Source organism: Pseudochaenichthys georgianus, chromosome 10, assembly GCF_902827115.2.
Source record: "Pseudochaenichthys georgianus chromosome 10, fPseGeo1.2, whole genome shotgun sequence".
Lineage (NCBI taxonomy): Eukaryota > Metazoa > Chordata > Actinopteri > Perciformes > Channichthyidae > Pseudochaenichthys > Pseudochaenichthys georgianus.
Window position 1 is genome coordinate 12,820,037 of NC_047512.1, and position 13,882 is coordinate 12,833,918.

The following is a 13,882-nucleotide window of genomic DNA, read 5'->3' on the forward strand; positions in this document are numbered from 1 at the left end:
TGACACTGTGAGTGCTGCACGGCCAGATACGGCTCAGCTGACTCAGATAAGGAGATATGATACATTATGAAGTGATATGCCGCGGACTGTACTTAATGTACTCTGATCCGGTTACTTATGTTGTGGCCGATATTTAAGTAAGCTTTCTTAACGCTAATGTTATAATAGTCAGATTGCTCTGAAGATGGAGGTGATATTCTATTAATGTTCACGTTCACACAGTCGGTGATTTTTGCCGGCCGTCTTTCCTGCGACGGCAGTTTTTCTGTATTTCCTTTCTCCTGTAATATGACTTGATCGCTTTAAACTCCGCACACTGAGCTCTGATTGGTCAGCAGGCGGTGCTTTCACTGACTTGATCTCTTAGCCTGCAACCTAACCTGGTCCCGACCAGGTTAGCTGCTTAGCATATATTACCATGGAGATCTAGCTTGCTAAAAAGAGAACCAGCTTCGGATGACCGGAAAGCCGGAGTTTTCCCTGAATGTAGCCGGCTAAGCGAAAATCCTGCTTCGCAGTATACCCCCCTGTTGTTACCGACAGCAGCTCTCAACACAACAAACAGTTGATCTGTTTTCCTGTGAACGAGACACTCCTATGGAAGGTACTTCCTCTGCCCTGGAGCAGTGAGGGGGGATCCATACACAAACATGCTAGCATTTAGTCAAGGAGGCTTAACCCACTAGAGCAAGATATTTAGGCCCATCTCCTCCTTATTTCCACAACACAACTGTTTGTTTTGGACTGCCTTTGTCATGTATGTTTTAAATGATGTGGCACTACAGAGGGTAAAAACAGCTGTCCTCGATCAGGTGTTTCTTCTTCTAAAGAGCTCTTCATTTCATCTGATCAGGTGTTAAACTCTGCATTTTGTGTGTGTGTGTGTGTGTGTGTGTGTGTGTGTGTGTGTGTGTGTGTGTGTGTGTGTGTGTGTGTGTGTGTGTGTGTGTGTGTGTGTGTGTGTGTGTGTGTGTGTGTGTGTGTGTGTGTGTGTGTGTGTGTGTGTGTGTGTGTGTGTGTGTGTGTGTGTGTCAGGCGGAGATGATGTTCAGTTCGGGGGTCTTCTGGACGGGCCTGGTCTTCATCCCAATCACCTCGCTGGTCTTTGACGTGGCCTACAAAGTGTGAGTGTTCTCCGCGCTCTCCTCGCTCATCACTCCAATACACATCCTTTACCGGGAATTCCTCCAGAATCTCTTCTATCTCCCCTTTAAAAAAAATCCCGCTTTAAAATGTTGGAAGTCTAGCTTCTCTAAATACTCCATGGGAAATGTCTGTGTCTGGATGAAATCAGCGCACAGAAGATTTAAGATGTCAGGATCCATTTTCAAAGCTAAAAGTTGTATTCCCTGATGCTCTGAAAGCTTTTTGAGTCAGTGGGGTATTTGTACGTCAGCCTATGTAGGTTTGATCCTGTTGAACCGTCTGTCAAATTAATTAATTTGACTGTACTATTGTTTAATAAACAGGATAAAGAAGGTGTGTTTCAAGACCCTGGTGGACGAGGTGCAGGAGCTTGAAGCTTTGTCCAAAGACCCTGGAGCTGTGGTGCATGGAAAGAGGTACAGTTACACATCACGATACCACACTTTGTTCCAGGGTTTTAGATTTTAGATGTATTGATATAATGTTATGTCTGTATGCGGACGAAAAACGATTTCTGTTTGATAAAGCGTAGAAGACAATTACAACAACATGAAGGTAGAATTTAAGTAATTTATTCTCCGAATTATGAGTTTGTCATCCTTATTTCCTGTTTTAAATATATATATTGGAAATAAATACGTTTAAGTAGAACTTTCACAATATATTTTTTTGTAAATGTATTTAAAATTATCTTTATTTTATCAGACAGTCTCATTGATATGAAGATGTATTTTCCAATAGAGAAATGAGAACAAGGAACATTCTCAAGAACATAATAGGCAAAACAGAAACAACATACTACACAACGAGGAGTTATAAACACAAATATATTTTTTGTTATTGATATATATACTGTAATATGTATATTGTTTTGGATGATATTACCTAAAGAAACGTAATGTCAATAAATACATGACAAATTAATATACTGTATAATATTGATGCAAATATATTGCCATAAACACAGATTAACAACATTTCCCACAATGCCCTCATAGTGGAGACATGAAATGGGAGAGCTACAAAGTAAACTCTCTCATTGTGGAAATCATCATACGGCCCAACACTCTCACGGCTACAGAGTCGATGCCCTGTCCGTTATTATTTAAGTCCAAAGAATATGAAGCATCTTTGGCAAATTCTCAAGAATAACTTGGAGGAAGAATAGTACGTAACCTCCCTGATCACGCAAAATACTCAGAGCTCATACCATAGAACCATATCCCTCTGTGAAAAGATAAATCTTCAAATTGCTGCTAAATTGCAGCAGTTTGACGGTAATGTCAGTAATCATGACAGACGAGAAGATATCCCCGGGTTTATTCTTCCAAATAGTGAATGTATCATTTTAGAGCTCTTATATTAAAGCCATATATTTCTTTTTTAAAAACGATTAGTTGAACCGGGTCTGCTCTGCTCTCTGGGGCCGGATGCCTGCAGCAGGAATCAGCATGGAGCAGTTCAGTGTGAGATCCCCTGCTCGCTGAAAGTGATCCGAGTCTGGCCACTGTCCCAGACCCAGCAGGCACACACACACACTAACACACACACACCTACAGAAACAAACATGTGGAGCTACAAACCCACAGAAACATGGATGATTTTGCATATTTTGCACAAACTCATGAAGGACTCATATACACAATTTATTGGTGTTACTTGAATGCCTTCTGGCCAACGTGCCGTTTCAAATATATCACCTACACACACACACGCTTTGTTCTGAGGAGTTGTTTCGACCTCACATGGTGTGTGTACCAGCAGGTAGAGCGGTTGGCAGGTCCATCCACTCTGGAGTTGCTGGACAGGCTCGATGTATGGCTCATTAAATCTGCCTGTGGTGCTCAGCATGCTGCTAACACTGCCCATTTCTGTGTGTGTGTGTGTGTGTGTGTGTGTGTGTGTGTGTGTGTGTGTGTGTGTGTGTGTGTGTGTGTGTGTGTGTGTGTGTGTGTGTGTGGTGTGTGTGTGTGTGTGTGTGTGTGTGTGTGTGTGTGTGTGTGTGTGTGTGTGTGTGTGTGTGTGTGTGTGTGCGTGCGTGTGCGTGTAGTTTGACGGAGAGGGCCCAGCTCCTGAAGAACGTTTTCAAGAAGAGCACCGTCAGTTTGTACCGGTCCGACTCCATGCAGCAGAACCTGCTCCGTGAGTTACACAACATTTACCTTTCTTTTTCTTTGTCTCTTTCTTCTTACTAAACGAGCATGGAGGTGAAGTTAACTCTTACCATAAAGAACAAAAATACACAGTTCATCCACGTTAGTTATCTGCTTCAACATCTGTTCCCTCGTCAGGGAAACGGATGGAGCCTCATTACTCTTCCTCTGATGGATACTATATCTCTAAAGCCTTTGTGTTGTGGTGGTAGTAAGACTCTGCTCATCCCTCCTCGCTATATGAATACTCTGCGTTAACCAGATGCAGGTAACAACACACGTTAGGACTGTGTGTGCAAACTGTTTCCTGGCAGATCCCTTTGAACACACACTTCTTAAATAAACTGTTAGCTGATTTATTTTAATGGCGAGTTTGAGAGATGAAAACAAACAGTTTGGAAAGTACTGGATATCAAAGATCTCAATACTTTCTTGATAGTTGTTTAGGATAAGGCAACATGTAACACTAATGTATCTTAAAGCCACATTCAGACATGCAGGATTAATGTAACAGTTGGAGGGTGGTAATAAGATATGTTCACTCCTTCCTCATAATAAAACTCATTGTAGCCGCAGGCAAATTACAGCAGCTGTTTTTTTAATGTTGGTATTATTTACCGGCCATTATTCAGCTGGGGTTTAATTATTATTTATTAACAGACAACTGCAAACTAAAGGTTCGGCATAGAGTAAGAAAAACTTATTTTGTATTGTAAGGTATCACAGGTTTTCGTATAAGCAGCAAAACTCAGGTTACATTCAAATCTTTCCATTGATACTCTTTAAGCATGGGTTTGTTTTTCAGTTTTTCTCTGTCCTTTGTCTGATCAGTTTTTTGTTTTTTTGTCTCATAGGTCGGGCTGAGACCGTTGTTGTGTGATTCCTTTTTAATTTTCATTATTCAAACCTCGCCCCATTTAGAGCCTCCTCTAGCTCCCTGATAGTCACCTCTCTCCTTCCTTTTTCCTGTTTGTCCACTTCCTGTCCTTCCCTTCGTGTGCCTCGTGTGCCCTGAGTTGAGTTCAGTAGAGTGAGATTTCGATGAAATGATCAAATGTTGCGCTGTTATTCCCCCACAATGCACTCGTCTCAGCGGGGCCCTTTGAACTTCCCCGCTGGCCTCCAGGTAGTGACCGAGTCATTTGACACCTGAAGGTGAGTCAGGGGTCAGAGGTCAGAAAGGAAGCCTGTAGGAAGGTTTAGTTGGTAGATCCCAGAGCTGCTGTTACACTACAGATGAAACTTTTAGGGGAGCTGTGATTACCTTTTAAAAATCCTTTATAGATTATGTTTTTTCCATCATATTATTTACATTTAAGGAATAGTTTGACATTTTGGGAAAGTGTTTATTCGATGTCTTGCTAAGATTAAGAAGATCAATTCAACGCTCATGTCTCCGCAGACACTTCAAGGTTGTTTTTATGGTTTAGTCTTAGCATTAAATTACATAATTGTCTATTTATCTGACAAAAAAAGATATATGTTGTATCATAAAACTCTGTTGACTTATTTCCCTCAAAACCAGATTCAAAACTGCCTCAACTTTGGAAACGGGTTAAAAAAAATCTTGCATCGAACAACATTATTTTTTTCAGTCTTTGAAGCTTACGAATAATAGCTTCAGAACAATGGTACTATAAGTGTTCAAATACTTTATCCCCTTTTTAAAAGATCCCCAGGTGATTTTCTATCAGAGAAAATGGAGCCTTAGCCACGTGACTTCAATTGAACTCAGCGGCAAATGCAGTCCTTTAGCTTAGCTTAGCATAGCATAGCATAGGCCCCAGTAGAAACAAAATTGTTGTTTTTCCATTATTTTGTGCAGAATAAAAGAAACATAACATGTTAATATTGTGCTTTATATTTCCTGGTAGGCGTATTACCTATAGCCAGCCTAGACTAGCTGATTTCCCCCAGATTAAGCTAAGCTAACTAGCGTTTGGCTGTAGCTTTATATTGAGCGGCCAGGCAGGAGAGCAATATCAATCTTTTTACTAACCAGGCGAATAAACATATTTCCCAAAATGTTCGACTATTCCTTTAAGTTTTGTCTGTTTGTTATTTTTTGTTGTTGTGCTTACGTTTATTAAAGTGTTTTTTTATTTGTTTTCTTACATTAATCAGTGATGTCCATAGCTTTAACTGCTTTGTCCCATTTTCAGATGGCTACGCCTTCTCTCAAGACGAGAACGGAGTGGTGTCTCAGTCTGAGGTCATCAGAGCGTACGACACCACCAAAGAGAGGACCAACGAGTGGTGAGCCGCCGGCCTCCGCTCGGCCTCTCCGGAGCCCCAGCAGCTGTTATAATGGCGATATTTACAGAGGGAAGACGAGTCGCCTCCAGCACTAAGGGAATTTTAGGAATATACGGACAGAGCGTCTTTGAATAAGGGAAAAAAAAATAAGGAACAAGACTAATTGTGTTCACTATCAGCTGTAGTTGTGTGTCCAGCAGACATGATGAGCACTGTGCTTTCTTAGCAGTCTGTGGTCTGAAGTTCTTCACTGTTCTCGCTCAGTTTCTTGGAGTGAACGTCTCCTCTCTATTCAAAATCATCTAAAATCATGTAATTAAATCAAACACCTCAACACTGGACGATCATTGGTTTTAGAGGATGTAAACTTGTGAAGGATTGCCAAAGAGCAGTCATTTATACAATCTTCCAAGTACTAGTGAATTCGGACAACTTTAAATCAAATGTACTCACACTCCTGAGTGTATTCCAGCACTAAACGGACCACTTCAGAGCAGACATTGTAATATTTAACTTTTCTTTTTGCACTTAAGGAAGCATCTATTGTGTAAAGCCTTACATTTGCTCATGCCTTTATCCTTGTTTCTATAAAAAAAACACATTTGTTTCTTTTTTAGTTTCATTTTTAAAAAGTATGTAGATATCGTGCCTGGTTTTATTTTATTTTGTTCCTTTTTTTTAATTTCTTTGTTAAGAAGTTGCCTCCTGCAACTCACTGTAGTCCTGTTTCCACCGTTTTAACAGCAGAAGCATTGCTCTCGACAAATAATTGCATTCCACACATCACTCCTGTCTCAACAATCACAACGGTGCCTACGTAGAACCTTTCCCCAATAGATAGCCAAGAATAGTTTAGCCAGCTAGCTTAGACCAGTGCTCCACACACTCCTTCTGAAGACAAAAACACTGTCTCCCCACCACAGTATTGCACTTGTACAATGTGAAAACTACTGTGCCTTGTGGCACGTGTGTAAACTTTAAGATTTGTTCCTGCGCAGGTGAACGAGCGGGAGGCTCTCTGATGGTGTTGTTGGAGCTGGTGATAGTGTTTCCCTTAAAATGGAGATTTTATCCTTCTAACATAAGTGCCATTAGCTTAAGGGAGAGAGAAATATTAGCCAGGAACTCACGACAATATCAAAACTACTTTGTCTCTATAGTTATTTTGTGGATTTGTATTTTTATATTGGAGATGTATGAATTTTGCATCGACTGGCTTTGTAATGAACTGTCTGTAACTTTTAGTTGTTTTTCATCCTCTGATAAACTGGCAGGATAGAAAAGATCGAATGAGGAAACTGAGCTTTCTTAAATGTCTTGTTATTATTAATATTAATATTGTTACAGCGCGATTTATTTATAATTGACTACTTAATGTCTGTGTGATTGCTTTCTTCTCCCTATGGGAGATCAAATCTGATGGTGTGTGTGAGTGTGTCAGTGTATTGCCTGCATGTGCATGTGCTGTATGTGAGTGTGTGTGTGTGTGTGTGTGTATGCGTGTGTGTGTCACCTCTACTGTGGATAACCTCTATGTATGCATTGCATGTCTGTGTCCTCTATGTGAGACCGGGAGTTTCTGGCGTCCACTGATGTTTCTCTTGTCGTGTGTGTGAGAGAATGAATGTGTGTGTGTGTGGCTTGCTCCAGTTGACCGTCTGCACGACTCCAGGTATAGCTATGGTGTACTACTGTGTGCTGATGCATGGCCCGTATGGGGAAGTGTGTGTGTTAGTGTGCGGTATGACTGTGTGTGTGGTCAAACTCTCGACCAGGACTGTGAGAGTGTCTGTTACTCAGCTCGCTTCGACAGGAGATGTTACACAATGCACTCGATGTACCTTTCCAGTAGTGGACATCTGGTAGTATCTGGTTTCAGTATATGATTTCTCTTGGGTGTAAATGTTTGTAACTTGTTTTCTTCATGCAGTGTACCTCTGCTTTGCAGGAAAACTCTTCAGTGAGGGTTAATGATATTTTTTATCGGCTGGTCTTTAATGTTACAACTTAATTGGTCGTCAAAAGTTTCCAAAACGCTGAATGTGGACTGTTGCTTTCTTTTTCCAGAAAACATAAAACACACGTTGTTGTCTGTGAAAGTCGTGGGCTGCATGAATGGAAAACACAAACTGTTCTCTGATATGTTTAACTGTTCTACTTTAATTCTCCCTCAAGTGTTGATCACTTTACAAAAGAGAAAGAAATGCACCTTTTAACTTTACTTTTAAATATTTGTTTCTTTTTTCCGTCATTTCGTTCGATGATTGTTCTGCATGTTGGGACTGCAAACTTATAAGTGTTGTCTTTTACTGCCATGAAGGACTACTGAAATAAACTTTACAATCATGGAGGAACATCGTTGCATATTCTTCTTCTTCTTCTTTGTGATGTCTTGTGTGGCGACAAACAGGACGGTGAGAAAGCTAAACAGGAAAAGGCAGGGAGAACAAGTCTGCCTGCGGGACACACATTATACCAATAGAGTCCATATTTGTTATGCTGGTGGAGTCGGTCAAGCTTTCACTGAAACACAAAGTGATCTGTTTTTGAATCGGGCATCCAGAATAATTCAAAGAGACTCAAATAACAATAAAAACACCAAGAATGAATTGAAATAAATCAATAAAACATTGCATGTGAATTCAAGGGCTGTGTTGCCTGTCCTGGGGTTATTCCCAGCAGGTTCAATCTTAGCGTGTTTCAACACGTTGCAACATACAGTATCTTAAGCCTCGATTAAATGCATCTTTTTTTAATCCATCGTGGCAAATGGGAAAACCGCCACAGAACAACAACTATTATAGAGTGAGGGAGTAAATACATTTGTTGGCCATTGTTTAAAAAAGAAGATGGGAAAATGATATCAAAATTGGTTTGATTTCATGAAAATCTAAATCCATCATTACTTATGATTGATTAAGTTATGAGAGGAATGTTATGGTCTGTTTTTTGAAGAAATATATCAGGACTCTAACTTGGAAAAATAACCAGAACCTTTTTTGAGTCTGGGCGAAGACATTTAGGAACTGTCATAAAACTGATTCACGACTTGTATTACTTCCTTTCATAAGCAGAGAGCGGTATGTGAAAGATGAAGACGATATGACAGCTGCGAGTATAAACAAGACCTAAAACAGATATTACTGGAATCACTCAAGTAAGTTGTATTTTGAGATAGAAAAGCAACGTGATAGCAGCACTTGAATGTAGCTTTCAAACATCCTCAAAGTGAACAGTGTGCAGGTTTCACCGCACACTGATTGCCAGGTCTATTTCACAGTCAGATAACCGGAGAACAGACCCCTCTTTGTGGAGGCTTTGCTATACCTGTTGGTGCAACCTAAACCTCTATTTCTGGGGCGAGTTGTTTTTAACACTGTGACCATGCCATGCTCATTGAACACTGACAATGACTGATCTCAGCGCTGCATTCCTGCTGTGAAGTCTGGCGCACGAGTGAGCGACAGGTAGTGAGCTGCCCGGCCGCTCCGGTTTCCTTTCTGTCTGAGTGACGATGATGAGGCTTCGTTCAGAGAGCCACATCTCACTTAACAAACATGTATCAGTGCACAGAAAGTATTGAGATACAACGTTTTATTGGCTGTAAAGTAGGGAATCAATATGACAACCTTGCTCTGGGAACAATGTTTGTACAAAATCGTATAAAAGTACAACTTTCCTCCAAATATACAGTCCTCTGTGTGTCCGGTCGAGGTCCTAGCGATTGTCAAAGAAAAGCAATACTTCCCTGGTTTCCAACATCTACTTTAAATCATGTAGCAATGAGTCTCAGCGCCGCTTGCCTGTGAAGTGTTTCAGTTTTATGAGGAAGGTTTGTGATAACTTGGCAAGATGTTAGTCTGTGTTGTAAGCTGTCCAGCCCTTTATAAAAATAGAAGGTAATGCCAGTGAGGTCTGTTTACAATATAAGATAAAAGTGCACAAGATGGGACTCCAGCCTCTAACCGGTCTGCTGATGTGTCCTGTGATGCAGAAGGGGGAAACGCCTCAGGCCGCGCCGCTTTGTCGTACTTCATCCCCCTTGTCGGACCCTCTGTGTCCTTTTAGCCGGCCCAGGCCTTCCACCCAAACACCACCAGCTGTGTTGCAGTGTGTCTGTCCTCGCCGGCTCACATCCAACCTTCTAGAAATCTTGTAATCCCTCTGTTTGCCCCGCCGGGAGCTGTCAACTCTGTCCGAAGTCTGCAAAGCCCTTCGCTGAGGAGAAGGGGTCGGGCTGCAGGGGGAAGAAGTACTGCTGCGGCAGGAGGAAGGCCTGGGCCGAGTGAGAGGACATGGAGGTCTGGTGGAGCTGCAGCTGGGTGTGGGTGAGGGTGGAGGGGAGTGGGTGCTGCATGCCCCCTGATGTGGGTGGGGACATGTAGGGGGGAGGGGGAGGTGGAGGCAGAGTCTGAGTGGGGTTAGAGGAGATGGTGGCAGACACCAAACAGCCGTGCTGCTGCCCCGGACCCCCGATAGAATACCTCCGCATGGAGCTTCCCCCCCCGGCCGAGCTGGAGCTGGTGGTGGCCGTGCTGGACTGTCTGGAGGGGGCGCGGAGGCTGGGGGGGGCGGAGGTGAGGATCATGGGGATGGTTTCCCCCTGGAAGCTACGCAGGGAGAAGCGGATTGGCTGCTGGGTCGGCTGCTTGGGCCGCAGGCAGGTGCAGCAGTAGACCGCCACCAGAGAGCCCACCACCACGAAGGCCACGAAGATGCTGCCCACCATCAGGAAGGGGACGTAGATGGGCTCTGAGGGCGGAGGAAACAGGCAGGTTAGGGTCAGTTCGGAGGAATCCTCCATGGGACAGAAAGCTGTGGGTTATTAAAGGTGTCTGTAAGAAGACACCAAATGTAGTTATTGTTATCATTCTCTATTCACATTGCTATAGAGACACCAAACAAAGAAACTGAATAAATCAGATAAAAAGCATATTTGTTAACGCTTTTTCTTCTTCAAACCCCTCTTTAACATTTACAGGCCTTAGAAAATAAATCTGAAATGCTGTATGAAAAACCATACGTTTTCTCTTCATTGTCGTTCATCATCTGTTTAGCCTCCACTTATGGATGCCCACAGGAGGAGTTATAGTTTTCACAAACACATAAACCCTTGTCTCTGCGCACAACTGCATTATAAGGCAATATAAAACAGTAACTGGTTATGTGCTGCTTATAATCGGGTCGTGGCTGAACCTGTCTCTGCGGTCCTGCCTTGGGTCTCGCCATGCTGCTTCCCTGATGGCTTCCTCAGGATTGTAGCTGACATCCTCGTGGATTCATCTTCTTCTTACAGACACATGCATTTCCTAACAATCGGTCTATATGCTGTAAAATGTATTATCTCTTGGATTTACACACGGCATCTATTGCACGTCTGTCCGTCCTGGGAGAGGGATCCCTCCTCTGTTGCTCTCCCTGAGGTTTCTCCCATGTTCCCTTTAAACTGTGGGTTTTCTCCGGAAGTTTTTCCTTGTACGATGTGAGGGTCTGAGGACAGAGGGTGTCGTTTTTCTCATACTGATATTCTGTACAATCTGTGCTGTTGTATTTGCTGTAAAGTCTCTCTACTGTAGGCTATTTTTATTATATGTACAGCACTTTGGCTCGACCAAAAATCGTTTATAAATGTGCTATATAAATAAAACTTGATTTGATTTGATATAAATCTAAAGTATTTTCCTTGTTAGTGACAGAAAACTTCAATGCTAAACATAATTATAATAGTTAATTTCTTCAAGTCCTTCATAGTATTATTTATAAAACGAAGTATTCCTGCTGGAATACACCAACAGCTCAAGTTACTTTTAATGAAGCCCATTTGCACTTTGGGAGGAAATTAGTCAATGTTGATATTTTCATAGGAAAAATTAGGAAATTGTGAGCACAGTCCATTCAGTTAAAGCCCAACAGCTTATCAGTTCGGGAAATGTAAAGAAAACATTGAGGGTTAAAGGGACCGATTATTTAAGATTTCCAAACTCACAGTGGGTTAATGTAATACTGAGTCTGTCAAAGAAGCCAAAGAGAATGAGTGGCTCCCTCATTGCGTTGGGATTACTTTGGTTTGAAAACCCTAAATCAAAGTGAGTGTGTTTGGTGTTGGGCAACACAATAAGCCGGCTTGTGTGAAAAAGTTTTCAATACATTCCTGCATTGCGATTGAACTAATCTTGATGAACCTTTATGCAAATGTCTGCTTCAGATTGGGCTGGAGTTGGTTTTAAGAACACTTGTTGAGTGACTGACAGGCTGGGTCACCAGAAACTCCTCCAGGTTTACTTTTTACTCTGATAGCAATCTGCAGTGAGGTCAGGTCAAATGAAGCCACAGGAGCTCAGAGAGCGAGGTGTTGGAAACTGGACACTTCTCAGTATTTGAATAAAAACTACATGAAAACTTTAAAACACCAGTTGCGTATAAAGAACTCAGATGGCATAAGGAAATACTTCCCGTTTTGATAATTGGACAATATTCTAGGGAAAGTATAAGTTCAAACACATCGACTTTAGTTGTTCCTCCAACTGATGGAGCAATTTAGCTCACATTGTATTTTGGCCTCCAACTTTTGGCCTTTTTTCTCCCACAGAACTCACATGTATGAGTGTCTGGTTTGAGTAAATGCACCAAATCTTAAGCATACTGTTTAATTTCTTATAATTAAATCGGACAGCAGGGTAGTCTGACTTGTAGTCTTGCTTTATGCTGTGTTTATTAAAGTTCAGCTGACCTCTGACCTCTCTGTAGAAACCAACGTTCCGAAAGATCAATCAGACTAAATGAGTCATAAATTAGACTAAACATGTTCATTAATCGGTTAAGTGTATTTACATTTTAACCTCAGTCTTAAATATTTGTATTTATGGTTTTTGCACCCGTCCTAATTGAGTTCATAACTTAATGTGTGAAGTTTTGCTCTAATGCTGCACTTTTGAAATAACCTGAGAAAGACTTGTTATTATAGTAATTCCCTTTAAATGCAGTAAACTTACGCGCTGCATACTCGGTGTTGTCCACCTCCCGGTCGTTGGTGCAGCCGCCCTGCTCCACCCGTGCGTCCGCGGCCGCGCAGCAGTACCGCAGCGAGCAGGAGCCGCAGCACACGGTGGCGTCCATGGTGTCAAAGTCCTCCGGACACTGGAAGCCATCATGATAATTCCCATTAGAGTCCAGCCAGCCGTGACAGTACTCCCCCTGAGCGTCCGATATCCGCAGATTCCAGGTCAGATATCCCAGCAGCAGGCAGTTCAGCAGGCACACCATCCCGGCGAGCCGCTGGGTTCACGGTCCCTGCTCCTCTGGGCTCACCGGGTTACACAATCTTCATTGAGATGGAGTCACTGAAAGAGAAACGCGGCGATCCACACATCCGTCATCTTTCCGCTAACAAAAGCCCTTCAAAAGTTCCCAAATTGCAATGCGAGAAAATCCTTAATTGAGTCTTCTGTTTAAGTCACTTCTTAAAAATCTCATCACTCAAAAGTGTTCTCATCCAAACATCTGCTCCAAGTTGCACTGTGCCCAACACCGAGCTGCTGCTGAGAGTGTTTGTTGATGTCGGTATAGAATTTGTGCGCCCACCTCACTGCAGAGTTGCTGCTTTTGTGACTCTGCTCGGCTGTGTAGGCGCGCACGTAACCCCCATTAACCAGACGTGCGCATTCACGTGGTGGTGGTGGTGGTGGTGGTGGTCGCAGCTATGTCGATTAAACCTACCATGAAGGTGCCCAAATAACATAATAATAACAATGCATGGTCTTAATAACATTATTCTGCATGTAAGGAGACCCACAGTGCAGCAGTTTATTACTACTACTTACACATAAAGCAAGACAACTATTAGAAGAAAAACTACACCATTGTAAAGGAGAACATGTCAACATCATCCTAATGAAACAAGTGGAAAGTTGTATAACTAAGAAATAAAACACGCTTTGCTCAATTAAATACAGTCATGTTGCTACTTGGTCTGTTAGCTAAAAGTTTGCTATGACTTTGTGGACATTATGTATTTTCTGTGTAGGCTACTATTGTTAGACTACGTTTGTAAACCTACTTTTTTAGCATATATTATGTTGTATTCGTTGGGTGTCTTTTTACATATGTCCAGACACTAAAGGTAAAAATTAAGGATTCTGTGTTATTTTGTTAAAAAGATAAAACCAAACTAATCAAACTTAATCTTTCCCTAATATTTCTAACTTTTTGTGGGCAAATTAAGATCGTTTAGCAAGAGTAACATAGTCACTTTAATGCATGTGAATAGAGGCATGGCTTATTGAAGGAGAGGAAGCAGAGGTTAAAGGATGTTGTTTGACTCTGCATCC

General features: G+C 42.0%; 2 protein-coding genes across 3 annotated transcripts in view; one reads left to right on the forward strand and one right to left on the reverse strand.

The window, feature by feature from the left end:
- Window positions 1-7,909, forward strand: part of atp8a1 (ATPase phospholipid transporting 8A1) — a 124,589-nt gene extending 116,680 nt beyond the window's left edge. For both annotated transcript variants that reach the window (XM_034093571.2, XM_034093573.2), the window contains 4 exons: window positions 1,036-1,124; window positions 1,470-1,562; window positions 3,197-3,288; window positions 5,462-7,909. In XM_034093571.2, the coding sequence (XP_033949462.1) occupies window positions 1,036-1,124; window positions 1,470-1,562; window positions 3,197-3,288; window positions 5,462-5,559 (372 nt within the window). In that variant the 3' untranslated portion in view covers window positions 5,560-7,909. The remainder of the gene's footprint in view (window positions 1-1,035; window positions 1,125-1,469; window positions 1,563-3,196; window positions 3,289-5,461) is intronic.
- A 1,251-nt stretch (window positions 7,910-9,160) lies between these two features.
- On the reverse strand, window positions 9,161-13,142 carry shisa3 (shisa family member 3). The gene is made up of 2 exons (XM_034093325.1): window positions 12,548-13,142; window positions 9,161-10,307 (listed from the first exon to the last, which is right to left on the reverse strand). Exons 1-2 carry the CDS (start codon window positions 12,816-12,818, stop codon window positions 9,742-9,744), a joined length of 837 nt encoding a protein of 278 aa, XP_033949216.1. The 5' UTR covers window positions 12,819-13,142; the 3' UTR covers window positions 9,161-9,741.
- Between the last annotated feature and the right edge of the window lie 740 nt (window positions 13,143-13,882).

What these genes read in the sequence shown, in the direction of transcription:
- shisa3 (XM_034093325.1), bottom strand. Translation starts at nt 12,818, where the DNA reads ATGGTGTGCCTGCTGAACTGCCTGCTGCTGGGATATCTGACCTGGAAT. An exon ending in CAACACCGAGTATGCAGCGC is followed by an intron (nt 10,308 to 12,547) that starts GTAAGTTTACTG and finishes CTCCGCCCTCAG; the next exon opens with AGCCCATCTACGTCCCCTTC.